Source organism: Diospyros lotus, chromosome 9 (assembly GCF_014633365.1).
Source record: "Diospyros lotus cultivar Yz01 chromosome 9, ASM1463336v1, whole genome shotgun sequence".
Taxonomy (NCBI): domain Eukaryota; kingdom Viridiplantae; phylum Streptophyta; class Magnoliopsida; order Ericales; family Ebenaceae; genus Diospyros; species Diospyros lotus.
Window position 1 is genome coordinate 7,272,954 of NC_068346.1, and position 18,391 is coordinate 7,291,344.

Here is an 18,391-nt window from a genome sequence, read left to right on the forward strand (position 1 = left end):
TCATACAACTCAAATCAATCTAGAACTGGACTGACTCAGAAATAAGCGGAGGTGAAGTCCAGTCATATTTCTCTAGGAATATGGATTCATAAGGTAAAGCGTCAAGTTGGCCTGAAATTCAACAAGAGTCTAGAAAAAGAAGTATGATTTCAGAGAGCATGGATTTCTTGGACTGATCTCAAAATAATAACAGAAGACAAAGACAAGACAAGAAAAGAAACCAGTAGATCTTTCCAATAACATGTTACTAGTTCCAGTCACAATCAACACCATACCTTTCTCGGTCTTCTGCCTAGACGATCAAATCACAGCCATATTCAAGGTACATTTACATCTGATAAGTTCATACAAATATATACTCATAACTTAAAGGGGGAGAGAGAGAGAGTAGATACACACATTACAACTGTCTTTGCAGATTAAAGTTTTCAGTTAGGGCCATCCTCAAGTGCTTCAGTTTGCCAAAGCATGGAATTTATTTGATGCTGGATAGCTTGGATTTCTATTTCAAACTCAAGCCACTGCTAAACTTCTGCTCAAGTGAGGACAAATGGAGAGCCCTTCTAATACTTAATTTATCCTTTTTAATAAGGACAAGCTTGTCATATACGCACCATGGAAAGCTAAGGAAATGGTCTCGTTTCATTCCTTCATCGTTGTACTGACCCCAATAACTAGGATGGTAGGTGACATGGTACCAAGCTGACGCTTTTGCATAAATATCATCATTTACAGCATCTGATCCACCTAACTTCTTATTGAACCATGTTCTGGCTTCCTTCCTCAGTGACTTTACGGCCAAGCCAATAGCTTCAGAATCCCTCCTCCTGTCAAAAGTTTTGGACATTTTCATAATACTCCCACTGAGCAATTCAGCTTCTGTTTTGATCCCATAATAATCCATAAGGTTTCCCAACTTGAAATCATACTCCTTTTTGTAATCAAAAGCATCATCTAGGTAATCTTCAAAACCATCCACTTCCATGTCACGATCATACGACTTCTCTGCTATTTCCCTTGTAAAGAAGGATTTGATAGAGCTTGATTGTGGTGCAGTGTCTCTAACTTCTCGAAAAAGCTTTCCAATAACATTTTCTGACTCATAAGTAATCTTATCAGGAGGCTTCTCCATAAAATCTGGATATTCCTTGACACGTAAATGAGATGGGATTTCAGCGGGCACGCCAGTCTTTGGGAAATCAACTGCAATTGAGCATAGCTTTGCAAGCTGTATGCAAGAATCACTCATTGCTTTAAGGGGTTCCCTATCGGCAAAAACCGTGTGGGCATTTGAGATTATTCCTAAACTGTCGTTAACAATATAGTTTGTGAAATACTCCTCAACTTCCTGCAGCAGACAAACAACCATGAGATAATTTCAGTTTTTGGCACTTAACAAAATTAAATAAGAGAAGCAAGTTGTTAATACTACAATAAAATAGTTGAGCAAGCGTATAGCATCACCAACTTCGAGTAAACTTCTTATTGGTAGAGCAAGCAACATATGGATTAGGTTTCCATCAATGCATAAAAGATGTTTAAGAACTCAAGTTCAATCAATAAATCTTTATCTAGATTTCTCATCAACCTGGAAATATGTCAACCATAGGTGCTATAAGTTTAACTGGTTCGGCAAGCCTAAACATCGGTTTATTTTGAACAGTATTAAGGGGCACTCACTAGGGCAAAACATTTGTAGAAAAAGCTCAAGTTGAAGATACAGGTCATTAATAAAATCAACCCAAGAAAATTAAGATTCTTAAATTTCCTTCACAGTCAACATGAAATTTTATCGAACAACTTGTTTACATGTAACTTGGGTGGATGAAACAGAGGAAACATGAACAATAACTTGAATTGTAGAGAAACATTTACATCCAAAGTTTTTAAATTAAGTTCGTTCAAAACTGAGTGTGAAATATAAATTTAGAACAAATAATAAGTATGGATGATACAATTGTGAAACATGGAGATTATGAGAAATGTCACTATGCAATCAACACATAATGTGTCCAGCATTTTATACAATCATAAAATCCATCTAAAGCTAAAAGGAAAGTTTTGAATGGTCCAGAGCATTAGAAGTTTGACACCAACATGTGTAGAATAGGAGTATAGATAAGATAAGATGAGATGAGATAAGGTTGGAGTAGCACATCCATTGAAGATAAGATGTGAGAGTCGCAGTTAAGATGGTGTAGACATGTAAGAATAAGATAGAATACAAAGATGATCGCTATGATGGAATTGAAGCCAGGCTTTTGATATCAGTGATTTCGTTGGCTGCTAGATAAATTTTTTTGAGCACTCCATGAGTGGATTATAGTTGACGTAGACTCTCTAAGATATCAATCATTAAACTAAGGAAGTTAGCAAAAAACCATAAGAGAATGTGAGCAAAGTGAATGAAAAAGAAAAATTTTGTAGCGAAAGAGGAAGACCAATGAAAACTTAATGGTAATAATCCCTTAAACATAACATAGGATAGGATATAACCATATGGAGAATATAGCCATGGATAGAAATGACTAGAGGTTTAGAATTCATGTAGCTAAAACCACCTAGTAGGTTTACAACTTATGATTATTGTTATTGAAGATGACACGCAATACAACTGCTAAAATGATAATTGGTTTCTTATCACGTGAAGTTAGTTATTACGAAAAACATGAGATACTAAATTGAATGCAGACATAAATAAGAAATGAACCAATTATGGAACTTAGTCGCCATCAGAACATTATTTAGCCATTGATGGTACCTTTACCAATATACATTTTCCTAAACAAAAGAAAAAATGCCATACGAAGTTTAAAATTCAAAATCATTGCCATGCCCCACATTTGTTAGAGAGATGGAGTGCCACAGGCGTATATAAGATCTTGGACCAACCAAACCTGACAGTAATTGACTTTAGGATGTGAGCCCAAGAAATCATACTTTAAACAATATTGTGTTTTAACAACAATTCACAACGCAACCATACTTGTGTAGAGCTAGGGAAGATAAACCAAAGGGACAAAAGTTCATTATAGAAAAAATATATAGTTCGAAAACTTGCATCAAGATAATAGTATGGGTAATGGTAGATCTATGTATATGTGAGGGTGGACAATTGCCCCTCCCTCCCCAACTAAAATTGCGCTTAGCCCCTTGATATTATGTATATAAATTATTATGCCTTCTAACATTAGTCTCCCCCCCCAAAAAATAAAAAATAAAAAAGATAGAGGACAATTAAGTAATGCCAAAAAAAATTCAGTATACAAAGTTGAGACTTCTACCCCCCTACTCAAGGTCCTAACTCGACCACTGAGTATAGGTGATACAACTCTTTTATACTTGATCTTTTTCACTAAAAAATCTTTATTACAGAAAAAAATTATTTAAACATTTTAAGAGATGTTAAAACAATACCTCAATTGTAACATCATGATCCAACACAATGCTTGATGCTGCAGTATAATCCATGGGTTCAACCTGTCTGCTTGGAATCAGATCAGGGTCCCAACAAACAAAGTAAATATCTCCATCTAAATCACTTCCAGAACATTCATTAGGATGAGGTCTGTCGATGGAATACAAACACCAGTCATAATTGTAATAAAGAATATAGCCATTATGCACCTATTTGATGCAATTACAAGAAAAGTAAAGATCTTCTAAACTTCAATATGGTAGCATAATACTATAATCTTCCATGAAAAGTATTTATCTTTACCTAATATGGTAGCATATTACTACTTAAAATTCTATCACAGAATATACTAATACTCCCAATAAAATTAAAATAGATTTAGATAAAATCAAAAACTCCTAATCACATAAGACTTTTATCTTTATTTGTTATCTTGTGAGTCCCAACCATCTTGACAACATGAGAGGAATAAGGCCTCAATGAAACCATAGCTCTAATCTCTTGTCAAATCACATGCAAATGGAGACCAAGAACTTTAGAAAATAGAGATAATACAATTGGATACCTTGTCTCAACATGGCAAAGGAGATACACTGACACATTCAAACAGTGAATATTGGTATCTTTTCAATATTCTTAGTGCTTTTTAGTTATTATCTCCATAGACATTATTAAGAAAAAAATATCAAGGTTTAGCATATCATTGCTATATCCCTATCCTTAGCTTTCCAAATCATTCTATCCCATGTCCGTATCCATATTGGAATCCAAACCAGTGCTGCGCTTAGTCAAATAATAACAATAACAACCACGAATAGAAATACATAGGAACTTGGAAGAAATGCTACAAATCCATTTGCAAGCATATATGTACATTTGTTGTGTAATACTCTATGTTCGTACGAGGTTGTCATGTAATTTCGATGAATTTAAAATATCGAAAAAATTGGTTTAATAGCAGTTATAAGTATCGAATTGACTACAGGGAGTGTTTCGGAGTAAAATTATCTAAGAAAAATGATATAGTTTCGACGAGCGTCTCGAGATAAGATTTATGGTATCGAAAAAAATCGGATCGGGAACAGTTTTCGGTACAGCTAAAATGCAGCTACCATTTAGGCTGTAAAATCGAATCGTTGTAGGAGACTCAAAAAAATTAACGAAACCCTAGAGGGCTCCGGTTTTTCATAATAAACAACCTTTCAGCGGTTTCGAAATGAAACAATAGTCCAGTGAGAACACTGGGATGAAATCATCCAAATCGAGTAACTTTTAAGTTATTAATTTTATATTTTTGGTATTGCAATGCTAATTAATTTAGTATTTAAGGATATTATTGCAATTAGAGAATTATTCCGGTAAAATTAAGGAAAAAATTAGAATTTATATGTAATTAAATGTGTAATAAATTAGTATAATATATAATTATATATATATATATATCTATGCGTGCTCAGACGCGCAACGGCCACGCCTCTGCAAAATCTCTATGCCCTGCAACCCTCCATGCTCTGCAAACGTGTAGCGGCAAATTAAGTATGCTATACGCAAAGAGGAATGGCCAGCTGGGAGGAGAGTTAGTGTATTGGCTATAAATAGGGAGAGAAATGAAGGAAAAGAAGCAAGAATGGAGATGGAAGCAAGGCGTCATCGAGCTTGGCCGAGAGAGGAAAGAGAGATTCAGGGAGATCAAGAGCGAGCTGGGAGCTCTCAGCGATGGTCAGAGGCAGCCGCGGGGATAGCCGGAAGCAGCTGCATCAGGTGGACAGCCACCATGGCCGCAAGCCGCAGCCATGGGAGTGCATGCGAAGGTCGGCCATGGCCGCGGGCAGCGGTCGCGGCAAAGCAGGCCGCGATGGCGGGCGGCGCGGAGGCGACCGAAGGCTCGAGCGGCGGCAGCAGGGGCGGACGGAGGTGGCCTGGGTTGGCTGGTTTCAGCCATGGCAGCGCGCAAGTGCTGGTTCGCGCACGCAGAAGCAAGGGAAAGAAGGGAAGGAGGAATGATAAGGAGAAGGAGTAGGAGAAGAAAAAGGAGAAAGAAATAAAGAAAAGAAATGAAAAGAGAAAGGAAGCTGGGCAGGTGGTGCGCGCGCAGGGCAGAGGAGAGGAGGGAGATGATGAATAGTAGAAGAAGAAAAGAAAAGAAAAAAGAAAAGGGAAGAAAAGAAAAAAAAGAAAAAAAGATGAAGTTAAATTAAGGTAAGTAAAATTTCTTACAAAATTTTAGAAATTTAAGAATATTATTTTATGAATTGTCGTAGTGAAATATTTGAAAAAATATTTTAGAAATATTTAATCTGAATTTATTAAGAAAAAATAGGAAGAAATATAGAAAAAATGATAGAAAATGTTAGAAATTATGAAAAAATAGATTTTAATACTTATTTAAATAATTGTGGTGATTATGATATTTTGAGGTTTAAGTTGAAGTGATTATGATATGTACCCATCACGTAGACTGCATACATGATATGACTATGAAATGCATAAATACACGTTGATATCGTTGATCACTCGCATTGAGGCCGTAGGGAGTACGAACTGGCACTGCTGATTTACCAATGATACACCCATACACCCCGACTTCGAAAGAGGTGGTCGCAAAAATAGTATGTAGCATGAGGGGTGCAGTTGACACCTATGAGGAAAGACATTGCATACACATGATATAACATTATGTACCCTTACTTAGATGGTTCATCATCTAACTTGGGTTTTGCCTCTGGAATATTCAAACATTCCAGATAAAAATGGTAGCAGATCCGAGGATAAATGAGGCATGAAATGACACTTAACAGAATGCATGAAGAATGAAATGTATGTTATGTAGCCCATGTATTTAAGTTCTGCTACTTTGAATTCTAAACATTTTGAGAAATGTTGATATATATCCTTATGGTTAATAAAGATATAAGATTTGATTTATGATCAATGTTAAGATATCAGGTTTCGATCATTGCTTCCACATTTGATGTGTATAGTGATTCTCTATCGAGATTAATTATTAGCAAATTCTGGAACGAATTCGAGAAATGATGTGATTTAGCTTTAATATTTGAAAGAAAAAAAAATTATTGTCCCGGAATTGTCCCAAGTTATAATGTGCCCGGGAAAACGGGGCGTTACATGTTAAATATTGATTCAAAGTTGCTGATTTAGTGGGTTGATTGGGTTAAAATTCGGTTTGCTGATTTAGTGGGTTGAGATAATTTCATTTTTTTTTAAATTTAAGTCTAGCGATAAATCCTATTTTTTTGTTATTCAGTTGACATGTATTGCCTATTTAAAGACTCATATGAATAAAAAGAATGAGATTACAGCCTTTCACATTCATGTTTTTTTTTAGCTTTTGTTCGTTAACTTCATAGCTACCAATGTCTCTAAAATTCCAACAATGGTATCAGAGCATTCAATGATCTCAAGGGGGCCTGTGAGAGAGAACTCATCAACGCCTTCTTTATTTCTATGGCTCCCACCAACACATCATCTCTTTCACCACCAATTTTTGATGGAGAAAATTATCAAATATGGGCTGTCAAAATGAAAGCTCATTTGAGAGGTCTCAGTTTATGGCAGTGAGTCGAAAGTGAAAGGGAGATATCTCCGCTTGGCAACAATCCTACGACAATTGAAGAGAAAACACTTTTCTAGTTGGTGAGAAGTGCACCAAGAAAAAAATTTTGGAGAGAAGTGTTCCATGAAACTAAATTGTTTTTTTTTTTTCAATATTTGAAAGAAATATTGATTGTGATGAGAAGTGCATCAAAAAGTGAAGAGCAGTGCTTCACAATTGGGAAGAAATTTGGAGAGAAGTGCTCTATAAAAAGTTGAAGTTTTGCAACTTTGAATCAAGGAGTAATGTTGAATATTGATTCAAAGTTGTTGATTTAGTGGGTTGATTGGGTCAAAATTCTGTTTGCTGATTTTGTGGGTGAAGATGATTTTATTTTTTTAAAATTTAAGTCTAACAATAAATCCTATTTTTTTTGTTATTCAATTGACATGTATTGCCTATTTAAAGGTTCATATGAATAAAAAGAATGAGGTTACAGCCTTTCACATTCATGTTTTTTTTTCAGCTTTTGTTCGTTAACTTCATAGTTACCAATGTCTCTAAAATTTCAACAGTGGTATCAAAGCATTCAATGATCTTAAGGGGCCTGTGAGAGAGAACCCATCAACGCTTTATTTATTTCTATGGCTTCCACCAACACATCATCTCTTTCACCACCAGTTTTTGATGGAAAAAATTATTAAGTATGGGCTGTCAAAATGAAAGCTCATTTGAGAGGTCTCAGTTTATGGTAGTGGGTCGAAAGTGAAAGGGAGATATCTCCGCTTGGCAACAATCCTACAACAATTGAAGAGGAAACGCTCTTCTAATTGGTGAGAAGTGCACCAAGAAGAATTTTTTAGAGACAAGTGATCCATGAAATTGAATTGTTTTTGTTTTTTTTTTTCTACATTTGAAAAAGTATTGATTGTGATGAGAAGTGCATCAAGAAGTGAAGATAAGTGCTTCACAATTGGGAAGAAATTTGGAGAGAAGTGCTCCATAAAAATTTGAAGTTTTGCAACTTTGAATCAAGGAGGAATGTTGAATATTGATTCAAAGTTGCTAATTTAGTGGGTTAATTGGATCAAAATTTTATTTGCTGATTTAGTGCGTTGAAATAATTTCATTTTTTTTTAAATTTAAGTCTAGCAATAAATCATATTTTCTTGTTGTTCAGTTGACATGTATTGCCTATTTAAAGGCTCATATGAATAAAAAGAATGGGGTTATAGCCTTTCACATTCATGTTTTTTTTTAATTTTTGTTCGTTAATTTCATAATTACCAATGTCTCTAAAATTCCAACAACACGATTGTTGGCAGAGTTCATACTCATATCATGTTAACTATAGCTCAACTTCAACTCTGAAAAATTAAAGCAACACATTGGAATGTAACATTTGGTAACAGCTTCCTAAGACTTAATATTTTAAAAAATAGGGGGTAGAAGGGGTAAAGTGTTTACCTCTTTCCTTTCTGTGGAAAAACAACACAATCCACCATATGATGCAAAGCTGGCACGTCAACTGCCTCCAGGACTCGAACATCACCAGGGTGCAAGCATGGGTTCTTGGAAACTACTACTTTCCCTTCTAAAATAACTTCATGCCGTTCCGAGCCACCAACACTAAACTCAGAGGAATTATCAAATAATTGCCTATGCCCAGCCCTAGAATATTGCACAAATACTTGCCCATATTCCAAGCTTCTGGTTTCATCTAGGCATCCCATCATTGATCGCCCTTCATGGACAAATATCCTTGTTTTGGTTCTCAATTCCAGTAACTTGGCAGCACGGAATGTTTGTAGCATCATAGAAAGAAATGGTTCAGCATCAGGCTTATAGCCACACATAAGCATTTCCTGGAGGATGTTAGTATTCTCCCCTGGAGACATCAATTCCAGTGCTTCTTGTGCCCTCAATGGATCAGTTAAGATGTCATCCAGTTGATATATTGCTTCCCTTTGCTTATTTTCAAAGATATAATCCCCAACCCCAAGAGTAGATAGCAGCGTGATCAATTGGCGATTCAAGTAACAAGGTTGATATTTGCTCCATGCTAAAACATCTAACTTTGTATTCTCTGATTCATACTTACACATACTCTTTCTTAAAGACAGTTTCGTTGATGAAGTGGGATCAACAGCTACAACTCCTTTGTATCCACCATACCTAATTTGAAAGGCGGATGGAGTCCAACCTTCAAGTCCACATTTTTTGGCCACTCTCCGAGCAAAGTCAACAGATATTTTTCCAATGCCATCAGAGAAAACATATTTGATTCCACCTCTTACAACCTCTACGTCACGAATTACTTCAGTTTCATTCCTAGCAACGCTCAAAGTTTCCCTAGAGGAACCAAAAGATTGACCAAGTCTGGCAGCATACTTTGCTACGTTTTTGATCTGTGAAAAATCACCCATCCACCTTCTAATATCAGCAGCAGTTAGCCCAGGTCTTGAGGCAAACATCCATACAGAATTATCTCGTAACTGGCTTGAGGAAAAGGCAAGAAACTCAAACTTCAAATCGCCAATAACTATGCCTTCTCTAAGAATTGACAGTATCCTTGTATAAATATCAGTTCTTTTTTCCTCATTTGAAGAAGCTATACGTGGACGCAAATCGGTTGAATACATTTTATCCAATTCCTCATCAACAAAAGAGACTCTGAGAAAATTATCAATATCGTCACGAAAATTGCGTAGAACACGATTTGACATATTAACCTCCGGACCATAAAAATAAACTTTGCTAGGGGTTATTAGCACCCTGCGCACATACACCAAACCATCATCCAGGGTAATAGTAGGCTTCCTTGGTCTTGATTTGATGTAATTCGTGTATTGAGTTTTGAGCCACGTCACAGGATCATAGCAGCATTCACTTAAATGGGATAGCATCTCTAGTGCACGTTCAATAAACACAATGTCTATTCTCTGGGGATCAACCAACCGAAAAAAATTGATATCAAGAACAGGTCCTGGAAGATATCCATTCTGAACCAACATAGATACCTTGAATGATATGCTATATGGCAATTTATGTCCTTGGGGAGGCCCCACAATGGGCACTAGCTGTAAATTCTGTGAATAAGTAAAACCGTTTTCCAAGGTAAATGGGCCTTCATTTTCCTGATAAGATGGAAAATACGTGCTGAAGTTTGGAAGTGGAACATCATATCCAAATTCCAAGCACAGAGCAGAGGATTGGCCAATGTGGCATGATGGAGTGAAATCAGTTGTCCGGACCCAATAGTCCTCAGGTGTTACCATATAGAATTTGAAGGATGACTCTTCAATTTTCTTGTAGATTCGAGGTGCACCAAGCAACTGACAATTAACAAAGGGCAAAAACTATGAAGAAAAGTTTTGACTATAAATAAAAAGGACAAGTTAGAAAAATTGATGTTAACAACTAAATAGAATAACATGCATTTGAAACTACAATGGTAAGCGTCAATAAGGCAATGAAGCTGACCACATTGCTTAACGAAAATAAGAAAGCTACACGGATCAATTAGATCACTAAATTCACTTAATTGGACTGGAAGTATAACATCTTTCAAAGTTTTCACATTTGCATATTCTGCTTAAACTAGTTCACTGTATTTTGAATGGCTTTCATCAACTGAGGATCCAAACGTTTGAGAACATAAAAGGCAAGCCACTTGAATAATTAGTCAAAAAATAATTTCAGAAAATAACAATGCCACTTGAATTTTTATGTTTGCTTCATTATCTATTTTCCAAGAATGAGAAACAATTTTAAAAAAAAAGCCAAATTTTCCATAGTTCTGCCTCTTATCTGGGAACTGCCAAGATAGCCTAACAGTACCTAGGTCCTCTGAACTACGTGGTAAACAAGTAGGTGACTCACCTACTCTCTTGCCTTAATATCTATGGCACCACTTAAAAACAATCTTCTTTCACATCTCAATGCGCTTGCAGATATGCAACCCCCACATAACTGTATACAGTCAGAACTCAGAAGCCAATGAGGTAGATGCAGATAATATCAAATCTATTTCAAGAGGAAAAAGCACTCAATGAAAATTACTCCATTCTGATGCAAGGGTACTGAGAGCAAATAATAAAATGCTAGTACTAGAAGTTTCAATGCACAAAACCTGAATGAGAAGAAACTGTGCTGTTTGACCACGTGGACAACGAAGTTCAATCTGCAAGATGTTCTCATAGGAGAGATCCAGTTTGTACTCTACAGAAAGGTAAGACAGGAAGAAATACAGTTTCCTTAGTCCAAAACCAAATTTCAGAGTGGTATTGCTATTTTTCATTTGCACTGAAAATGTATCCCTTGAGATCTGAGAACCAAAATGCAAAATTACGCTTTCCATTTCATAAAGAAAGACCTTTGGCTTTTGAACAATATCAAGATCCATTATGCGGGCCTTTAAATAGGAAATCCCAAACCGCAGCCCTTGATTGGTCATGGAGATAATATACTCAGCACTTCTCTCTGTTGTAAATTGAACTTTGGCATATGATCTTGGACCGCCACTCTTTGGCTTCATAACCTCTAATGCATCTACAGTTCCTTTTCCTGTGTATGTCTCTAAGAAATCCTTAACTGAATCTGCAGTCACATGGGCAGGAAATCCGTACACCTGAATTGTCTTTCCCATCCCCTTCAAGCAACTTTAACTGCAGTCTCATTATTGCAGTACTACGTTAGCAATAGCAAACAAGTGATGGAAAAAGAAAAGTAGTTTCATTATAGGCAGTGAGAATTCAAAGACACCATCATTATCATCACAAGCCTTAAATCTCACTAGGTGAGGTTGTTACATGAATTCTTGTTCTTCAATTCAAATACCACCAGAACTGGGCCAAAGAAAAGAAGGCAAGCAACAGTAATTTGTGGATTTTTAAACACCACAAGATGCATTTTGGGAGACAAACAGGTTCTGTTGTTAGTGAAGCATCAAACGATGCCGTATTAAGCTAAGGAGTTGGAGGGCCATGATCGGCAACCTCGGGCTGCCTCATGGCGCCTAATGGAGGGCCACGTGGCAACCATCCTAGCATCCAGATAGCACCTGATTATTCTCTTCCGTGCGAAGATATATCGTGTTGCACAATCAAATCGTAGCCTTCCATCTTACCTTTCTGAAGCCCTATCCCAGTCATCCAAATCTGCTATTTAGCTCACTATCGGGATTTGGAGCGTCAGATTAACAAAGCCAGAGAAGAAGAAAGGTAAGGCTGAGAAAGTGAGAAGAAAGGAGAAGGGAAGGTGAGTGGTTCGAGAGTCTCCTCAAGGGTGCCTTGTGGCTTCCTTTGTTTTGCACTGTAAGCTCTATACATGTTATGTCTTTATTTTTTTGATTCGAGAGGTTAAGCCCTAATCTGTATTAGTGATTCTCGGGCGTTTTTGATTATCGAATCAGTGTTGTACAGAGAGTTTTGTGTGACTTGTTCTGAGGGTGTAATCTCTATTTCTCGGATAGTGCAGTGAGTTCTTCTCACCAGAGTTCAATGTGGACGTAGCCCTGATTTGGGGTGAACTACGGTAAAATCTCGTTGTGTTATTTCTTCTTTTTGTTGTGCTTCCATTTATTCCTTTTTATTATGTTTTTTGTTTCTGATTGAGTCTCTGTTGATTGGGTCAAAAGTGTTTCAGTGATATCAAGGTCGTGTGTGTGGCTTATCTTTCCTCTTTAAATACAACAGGTTCTAAACTTCAAACTCTAAAAATCTCCATAGATATGTCATTTCAGGCATATTTCAATTAGCAAAGAGTTCCTACAGAGTCCCACGTTTAAGATGTCAAATGTATTAATACACAAGAATAATAGAAATCGGAGTCTCAACATCTGCAATGTCTTTTCTTTTTTTCTTTTCAGTCATATAAATCAACATTAAAGGCCACCTACGTTATCAAACTACATCAAATACCAGGCAAAAACTTGACATAACTACTGCATAACATGAAAAAACAGAACATGAAAAACAGAGATACCTCAAATTTTCATATCAAAAACATAAAACATTTTAAAGGGCACCTTGTTAGTTTTCTATGCCCTGGGAAGATGGAGGGAAGCAAAATGAGCTGTTTTCTACACTCAGAACTTCAAACCAGCAGATCCTGATGTTAAAGGAATTAGTTATTTAGTTTCTCAAACAACCATCTAGTGACAACTGGCTGTAAGTTATCAACTTTTATTGATCCTATTTTACTCAATAAACATGAAATGGACAAGGACATATCAAGAACACTCACCCTATCTTCTTACAGAACATGTGCTCCATTAGCATGTAATCTAACAAGAGAAGACCTCATGATTTAAGGAATGGAACTTTGAGAATGCAGAGAGTAAAGCAATATTATAAAAGATAAGGTTAAGCTTTTAGCTCAGACGGTGGTTAACAAATTGTACCAGAATTACAATGGCAAAAATCAGAAATAAAAAGTTATGACAAGATGGATAATCAAAAGAAAATCATTGAACTCTTGAGAATTCATTAATCAGCAGATTTCTCATTTATGGGAGCAATTAAGCATCTTAAACTTAAGAATTAAAAGCTAACAATCCCATTGAATGCTGAGGGTGTCGAACATTCTATCAGCCTCATGTCTTCTTTTTATTTTTACCTAATGGTGCCCACCATGTACACCCGGAAACCAAAGATAGACTGAGACTTGGAAGACTGCTAGTTGGCAAAAACTTAGTTTGTTTTACACTGGATGCAAATGGAAAACCTCATTAAAGGCTAAAGGAAACGTAATCAACTTGTGCAGTGCATCAACAAATTGTGATTGACTAAAGAAAGAAAGAGGTGGCACTTATTTCAAAATTGAAAAAATTCTTATTTGCAGTAGCATTGCGAAGATTGGGTAAGAAAACAATGAAGAAAAGGAAATTTTCTAAAGACTACAGTAGCAGCCAACTTTCTAAAATAGGCAGCAGCAACAAAATAAAATCCGCAGGCACGTCAAAATTTCAGTAATAGGATTTTCTTTTCTCTTTTCTTGGGGATAAGTCCCTGATTTGAATTCTCGGTAACTGAAAGTATATTAAACCAGAAAAACATGGCTGTACACAAGATTTGAATTCTCAGATCTTCATTAAAATTATATTTTAGTTTTCTTCAGTGGAAACTAATAAAGGTCAAATTAATTTTCAAATTAACTCAAAGAATGCCACATGGAGGAGAAGATTTAGGCCATATAAGACATTTTGAAGCATCAAATATTACCAGAAAACAAAGTAAACAACTAAAAAAAAGTGCAGAGAATGCGTTAAAAGAAGGAAAAACTTCCCACAAGAAAGAATAAAAAAGGAAAAACACAAGTGAGCACGCACTGATATCCCGTGGCAATTTGGATAGAGAATCTGAGAAACCAGTAAAACAGCAAGGAAAACACTTCACAATTTCCGTTCTTTTCCTTTGCTTATCTTGCGTTGGGTCTCAGCAGCCAAACAGACGAGGATCACTGCCAAGCGCAACAAACTAACCAAATAAAGATTTAAACATTCCAAGAATGAAGCAAAGACGTACTAGAGAGTGAGTTCTTGATTTGAAAGCCAGAGATACAATATGATTGATCGAAGTTAACCAAAGCGAAGGAAATGAGAGAGAGAGAGAGAGAGAGAGAGAGAATGAAGAGAATTTCAACTGCGTCAGAGATCAGCAAAGGAGAACCAGGCAAACCTCATAGAATGGACCAAAACTTTATACCCAGAAAGGGAGACACATGTACTACATCTACACAATACTACGTATATACTGACCTTCCTACACACAATTACCATACTAGACTAGAGAGAGAGAGAGAGAGAGGCACTTTGATCGTCAACCCTGGTCAATTTTCTCTTTTGGATGTGGAATGGTCTCTCTCTCGCTCTCTCTCTCTCATAGGTAGGTTGGCGAAGCATAGGAAAAAGAAAGATCTCCTCTGTCACGCTCGAAATTTCTGCGATTAAGGAAGCTGAGTAAGGCAAGTTGTTTGGAGAGTTCCTTAGTCCCCAGATAGTTAATAATGTTTTCGAGAGCTCTAATTATTTTCTTATTAAAAATCTCAATTTGATTAATATAATTTTATATTTATAATAACCAGAATATATTTATCCTCTAAAATGAATTTTGTTGGGTTTGTATTTTCTAATCAGGCTCAAGGTGATGATGATGGTTTCAGGTTAGCTTTGTAGACTTCGACTTAGGATTGAAGCAACAGTTCAACACTCTTATTGACAGTTCAAATAGAAATCGGGCCATAAGCCCTTAACCCTCTCTTTGAAAGAGAAACAGGCCTTGGCCCATTTGCTCAAGGAAAGGAGAAAGCCCAAGCCCATGCCCATGAAGCCCTAAGCCCACTCCTCTTGTGCCCTAGGCCTTTAATATAAAAATGATTCTTTTCCCTTTATGCCCTATGTGTGCACTAGCTGATTCTTTCCTTTTCAGGTGCCCTTGCCGTGGCCATTTGCTCCTTCCTTGTATGGCCGATCCTTCATGGTTTTGTTTCCTTCTTGGTTCGATGTTTCTTTCATTGCTAGGTGTCGCACCTTCATTGTGCGTTGTGGTTGTCCATTAATGGCGTTTGTGACGCCTATTAATTAGTCTGAGTTGTTGTCTTCTCTTAGGTAAGTGTTCTCAGCCATTGTTAAACTCATATCTTTGTGATTACTCTCCGTTCCTTGGTGGATTCTACTGTGTGTGGAAGTTTGTGTGATTTGGGTAAGGGGTGTTGATCGGCCGAGAGGCTTGGGGGTTTGAGGGTTTTGGTTCTTGGGAGTTTGTGCTCTTTTGTGGCTTGATGTCTATATTCTTGGAGTTACCTAAGTGGTGTTTACGAGTCTAGAACTAAGCCTTAATTCATTGTCTTCGTGACTGCTATTCGTTAGTCGAAACAGGGAGTTTACTTCCTGTTCTCGCATTCTCTACTTTTAATTTATATCTGGTTCCTTTTTTGGTTTGCACTAACCCGTTTGTTTTGTAGTTTTTCCGCAACGAATTTAAAATAAGAAAGTTTCTTAAAATTAAGCATATTTATCTGGTCATTTGTCATTTCAAGAGAATTCAATTCTTATGTTTTTGGTTAAGCAATTTTGGAATTTAGATTTTTATCATCGAAAAATACAAGGATTTTGATAAATTTATATAAATTAATTTCCTTAAATCTATTTTTGCTTTCTAAATGTTATAAAAATTTCATACGTAAATTACTCTAACATTTAATGGTGATTATTCCATAAAAAAAATTGTCTCAAAATTAAAATTTGAAAATATGTTTATATATAAAAGTATATAAATATAAAAAAAATTATTTTCGTAATAAAGCGAAGTGTTGCTTCTTTTTTTAATTTTGCTTGTCTCTTTACATAGATTAGGAGCAGTTGGATATTGACAGGAGACTTGAGGAGTGGAGTCTCCAATCAATATTCGGTCTTGATCCCTTTGCCCTTCTCTAAGCTCCAAAGGGGACCCAAACAATAGAAAATGGTGAGGGTTTGAGAAGAGAGAGACGGACAGACAGGGGGAGAATAAAACTGCCATCACCACCCCCACCTTATTGGCCTTTTCCTTTGGAGCTAGAGAGAGAGAGAGAGAGAGAGTAAAACTTAGTGAAGAAGAAATGGATAGTAATTGGATAGTACACTTCGAATCATGTACTTATATAATGAAGGAAGAGGCCAAAAGTGCTTCAAAGTCCGCGAGGAGTCCAACATCATCAACACCTAAACCTGGTTGGATTGTTACAGGAAACAGACATGATGAGGGATAGGCTACACATGTGAGGCATAAAATCGATAAGATTTATAATTTTCAGAATATATATCAAGTGATGGGCAAGAGATATATTATAATATTAATAGGTTATGAGTTTAATATTTGATTTAAACAATGATCAAAGGTTTGTCTATAATTTATTTTTTCTGTCAAAATTGAGGACACGAACGATAAAAAATCACACAAAGACGATAATCCTAAGATAAGATATATAACTTAATAAGAATTGTAACAAAATGTATAGGAAACATTATATTTTTATTTACTATTAACAAAGAAAAAAAATTATATTTGTATATTATTTTTCTTTAATTTCTAGTAAAAATATTGCTCACACATAAAAAATAACCTTATTATAACTATCAAACCTTATCTTACCATTTCTTTTTTTGGCTAGATAAAGCTGGCTTCATTCATTTTTTTTTTTTTATGGTTTCCGAAGCAAAATAATGTTCTAATAAAAACACTATTAAAACAATAAGGTAATACTATTTTCATAATTATATATTATTGTGTTTATTTTCTTTAAGAGTAAATTTCAATGATAGTTTTACCTCATTGGTGTTTCCTATTACATATGGTGTGTGTTAATGATAATTGGATGAGTATTTTGATGGGGTTTATTTTATCACTTCTTGTTTAAAACTTTGTTTGACAGTTTACGAATAAGATTTATGGATTCAATAAAGTTTTTGTTATTTTTCATTTGAATTCTTGTTATCACAGTTTTTTATTAAATCTTTTTATAAAATTTAGTTTTTTTTAATATTTTTTAGGTATTTTTTAAAAAATAATTATATTTTTTTATGAAATTTAAGTTTTTTTTTTCTTATATTTTTAGATTTTTTATGAAAATTTTAAGTCGTTTGTTTGTATGTATATGATCACATTGAATACATGACAAGTTTACTAATAATTCAGGGATCATACAAGAGCGGTAATTCTAAATTTGTTAATCAAAAAATATAGGTTAAATGAAGTAATAGGGAACTATTAATATTGCTGATCCAGTGGATGTTGTCTCGAACCACTAAGGATTCTAAATCTAAATATGAATTTACATATCTGCAACTACCATATGCATTTTTGTTGAGAAATTTGATATTTTGATTTAATGAGAAAATTAGTAAATTTAATTAAAGAATAATGACTAAAACAATTAGAAATAATATGAAAAGTTTTTGAGAAAGTTAGTTTTTAATCAAGTAATTTATTCAAATCATCTCAAATTAATCGAGTAATAAGTTTACGAGTATGTAAAAGGCTTGCGTAGATTTTTTAAGCTATTATTAATTGAGTAAGAGAATTGTATAATTGAGTGAATGCTCTGTTATCTCTAAAAATAATCGATTATATATGTAGACTTAGTCAAGTAAAGATAAAGTATACTCGACTAAATAAATCTTTGTACTCGAGTATATAATGCATATTTCTGTCAGTTAAAAATAATCGAGTAGTAAAGTTTGCAATCGAGTAATGTCTAATCTATACTCGAGTAAATCGTTTTTGTAATCGAGTAATGATCGCCTAATGTTTGAGTAAATTTTCTTTGTAATCGAGTAAACATAGGTTGGAAATAAGCCAAGTCTCTAAATCTTAAGTTTAATCGAGTAAGAGTCTTTTATTCGAGTAGATAATGCTTTATAATCGAGCATATAAAAAAAA

General features: G+C 35.3%; 1 protein-coding gene across 4 annotated transcripts in view; it reads right to left on the reverse strand.

Annotated features, from left to right (window-relative positions):
- Positions 1-198: 198 nt before the first annotated feature.
- Positions 199-18,391, reverse strand: part of LOC127810464 (probable RNA-dependent RNA polymerase 1) — a 49,708-nt gene continuing 31,515 nt past the window's right edge. Inside the window, exons 1-5 of one of the 4 annotated variants that reach the window (XM_052349973.1) lie at positions 14,302-14,639; positions 11,104-11,638; positions 8,439-10,306; positions 3,418-3,568; positions 199-1,348 (exon numbers count right to left, since the gene is read on the reverse strand). In XM_052349973.1, coding sequence (XP_052205933.1) covers positions 503-1,348; positions 3,418-3,568; positions 8,439-10,306; positions 11,104-11,619 — 3,381 coding nt within the window. In that variant the 5' untranslated portion in view covers positions 11,620-11,638; positions 14,302-14,639 and the 3' untranslated portion in view covers positions 199-502. Of the gene's footprint in view, positions 1,349-3,417; positions 3,569-8,438; positions 10,307-10,853; positions 11,045-11,103; positions 11,639-14,301; positions 14,640-18,391 lie in introns of those variants that run through there. The other 3 variants (XM_052349974.1, XM_052349975.1, XM_052349976.1) reach the window with 3 other exon arrangements.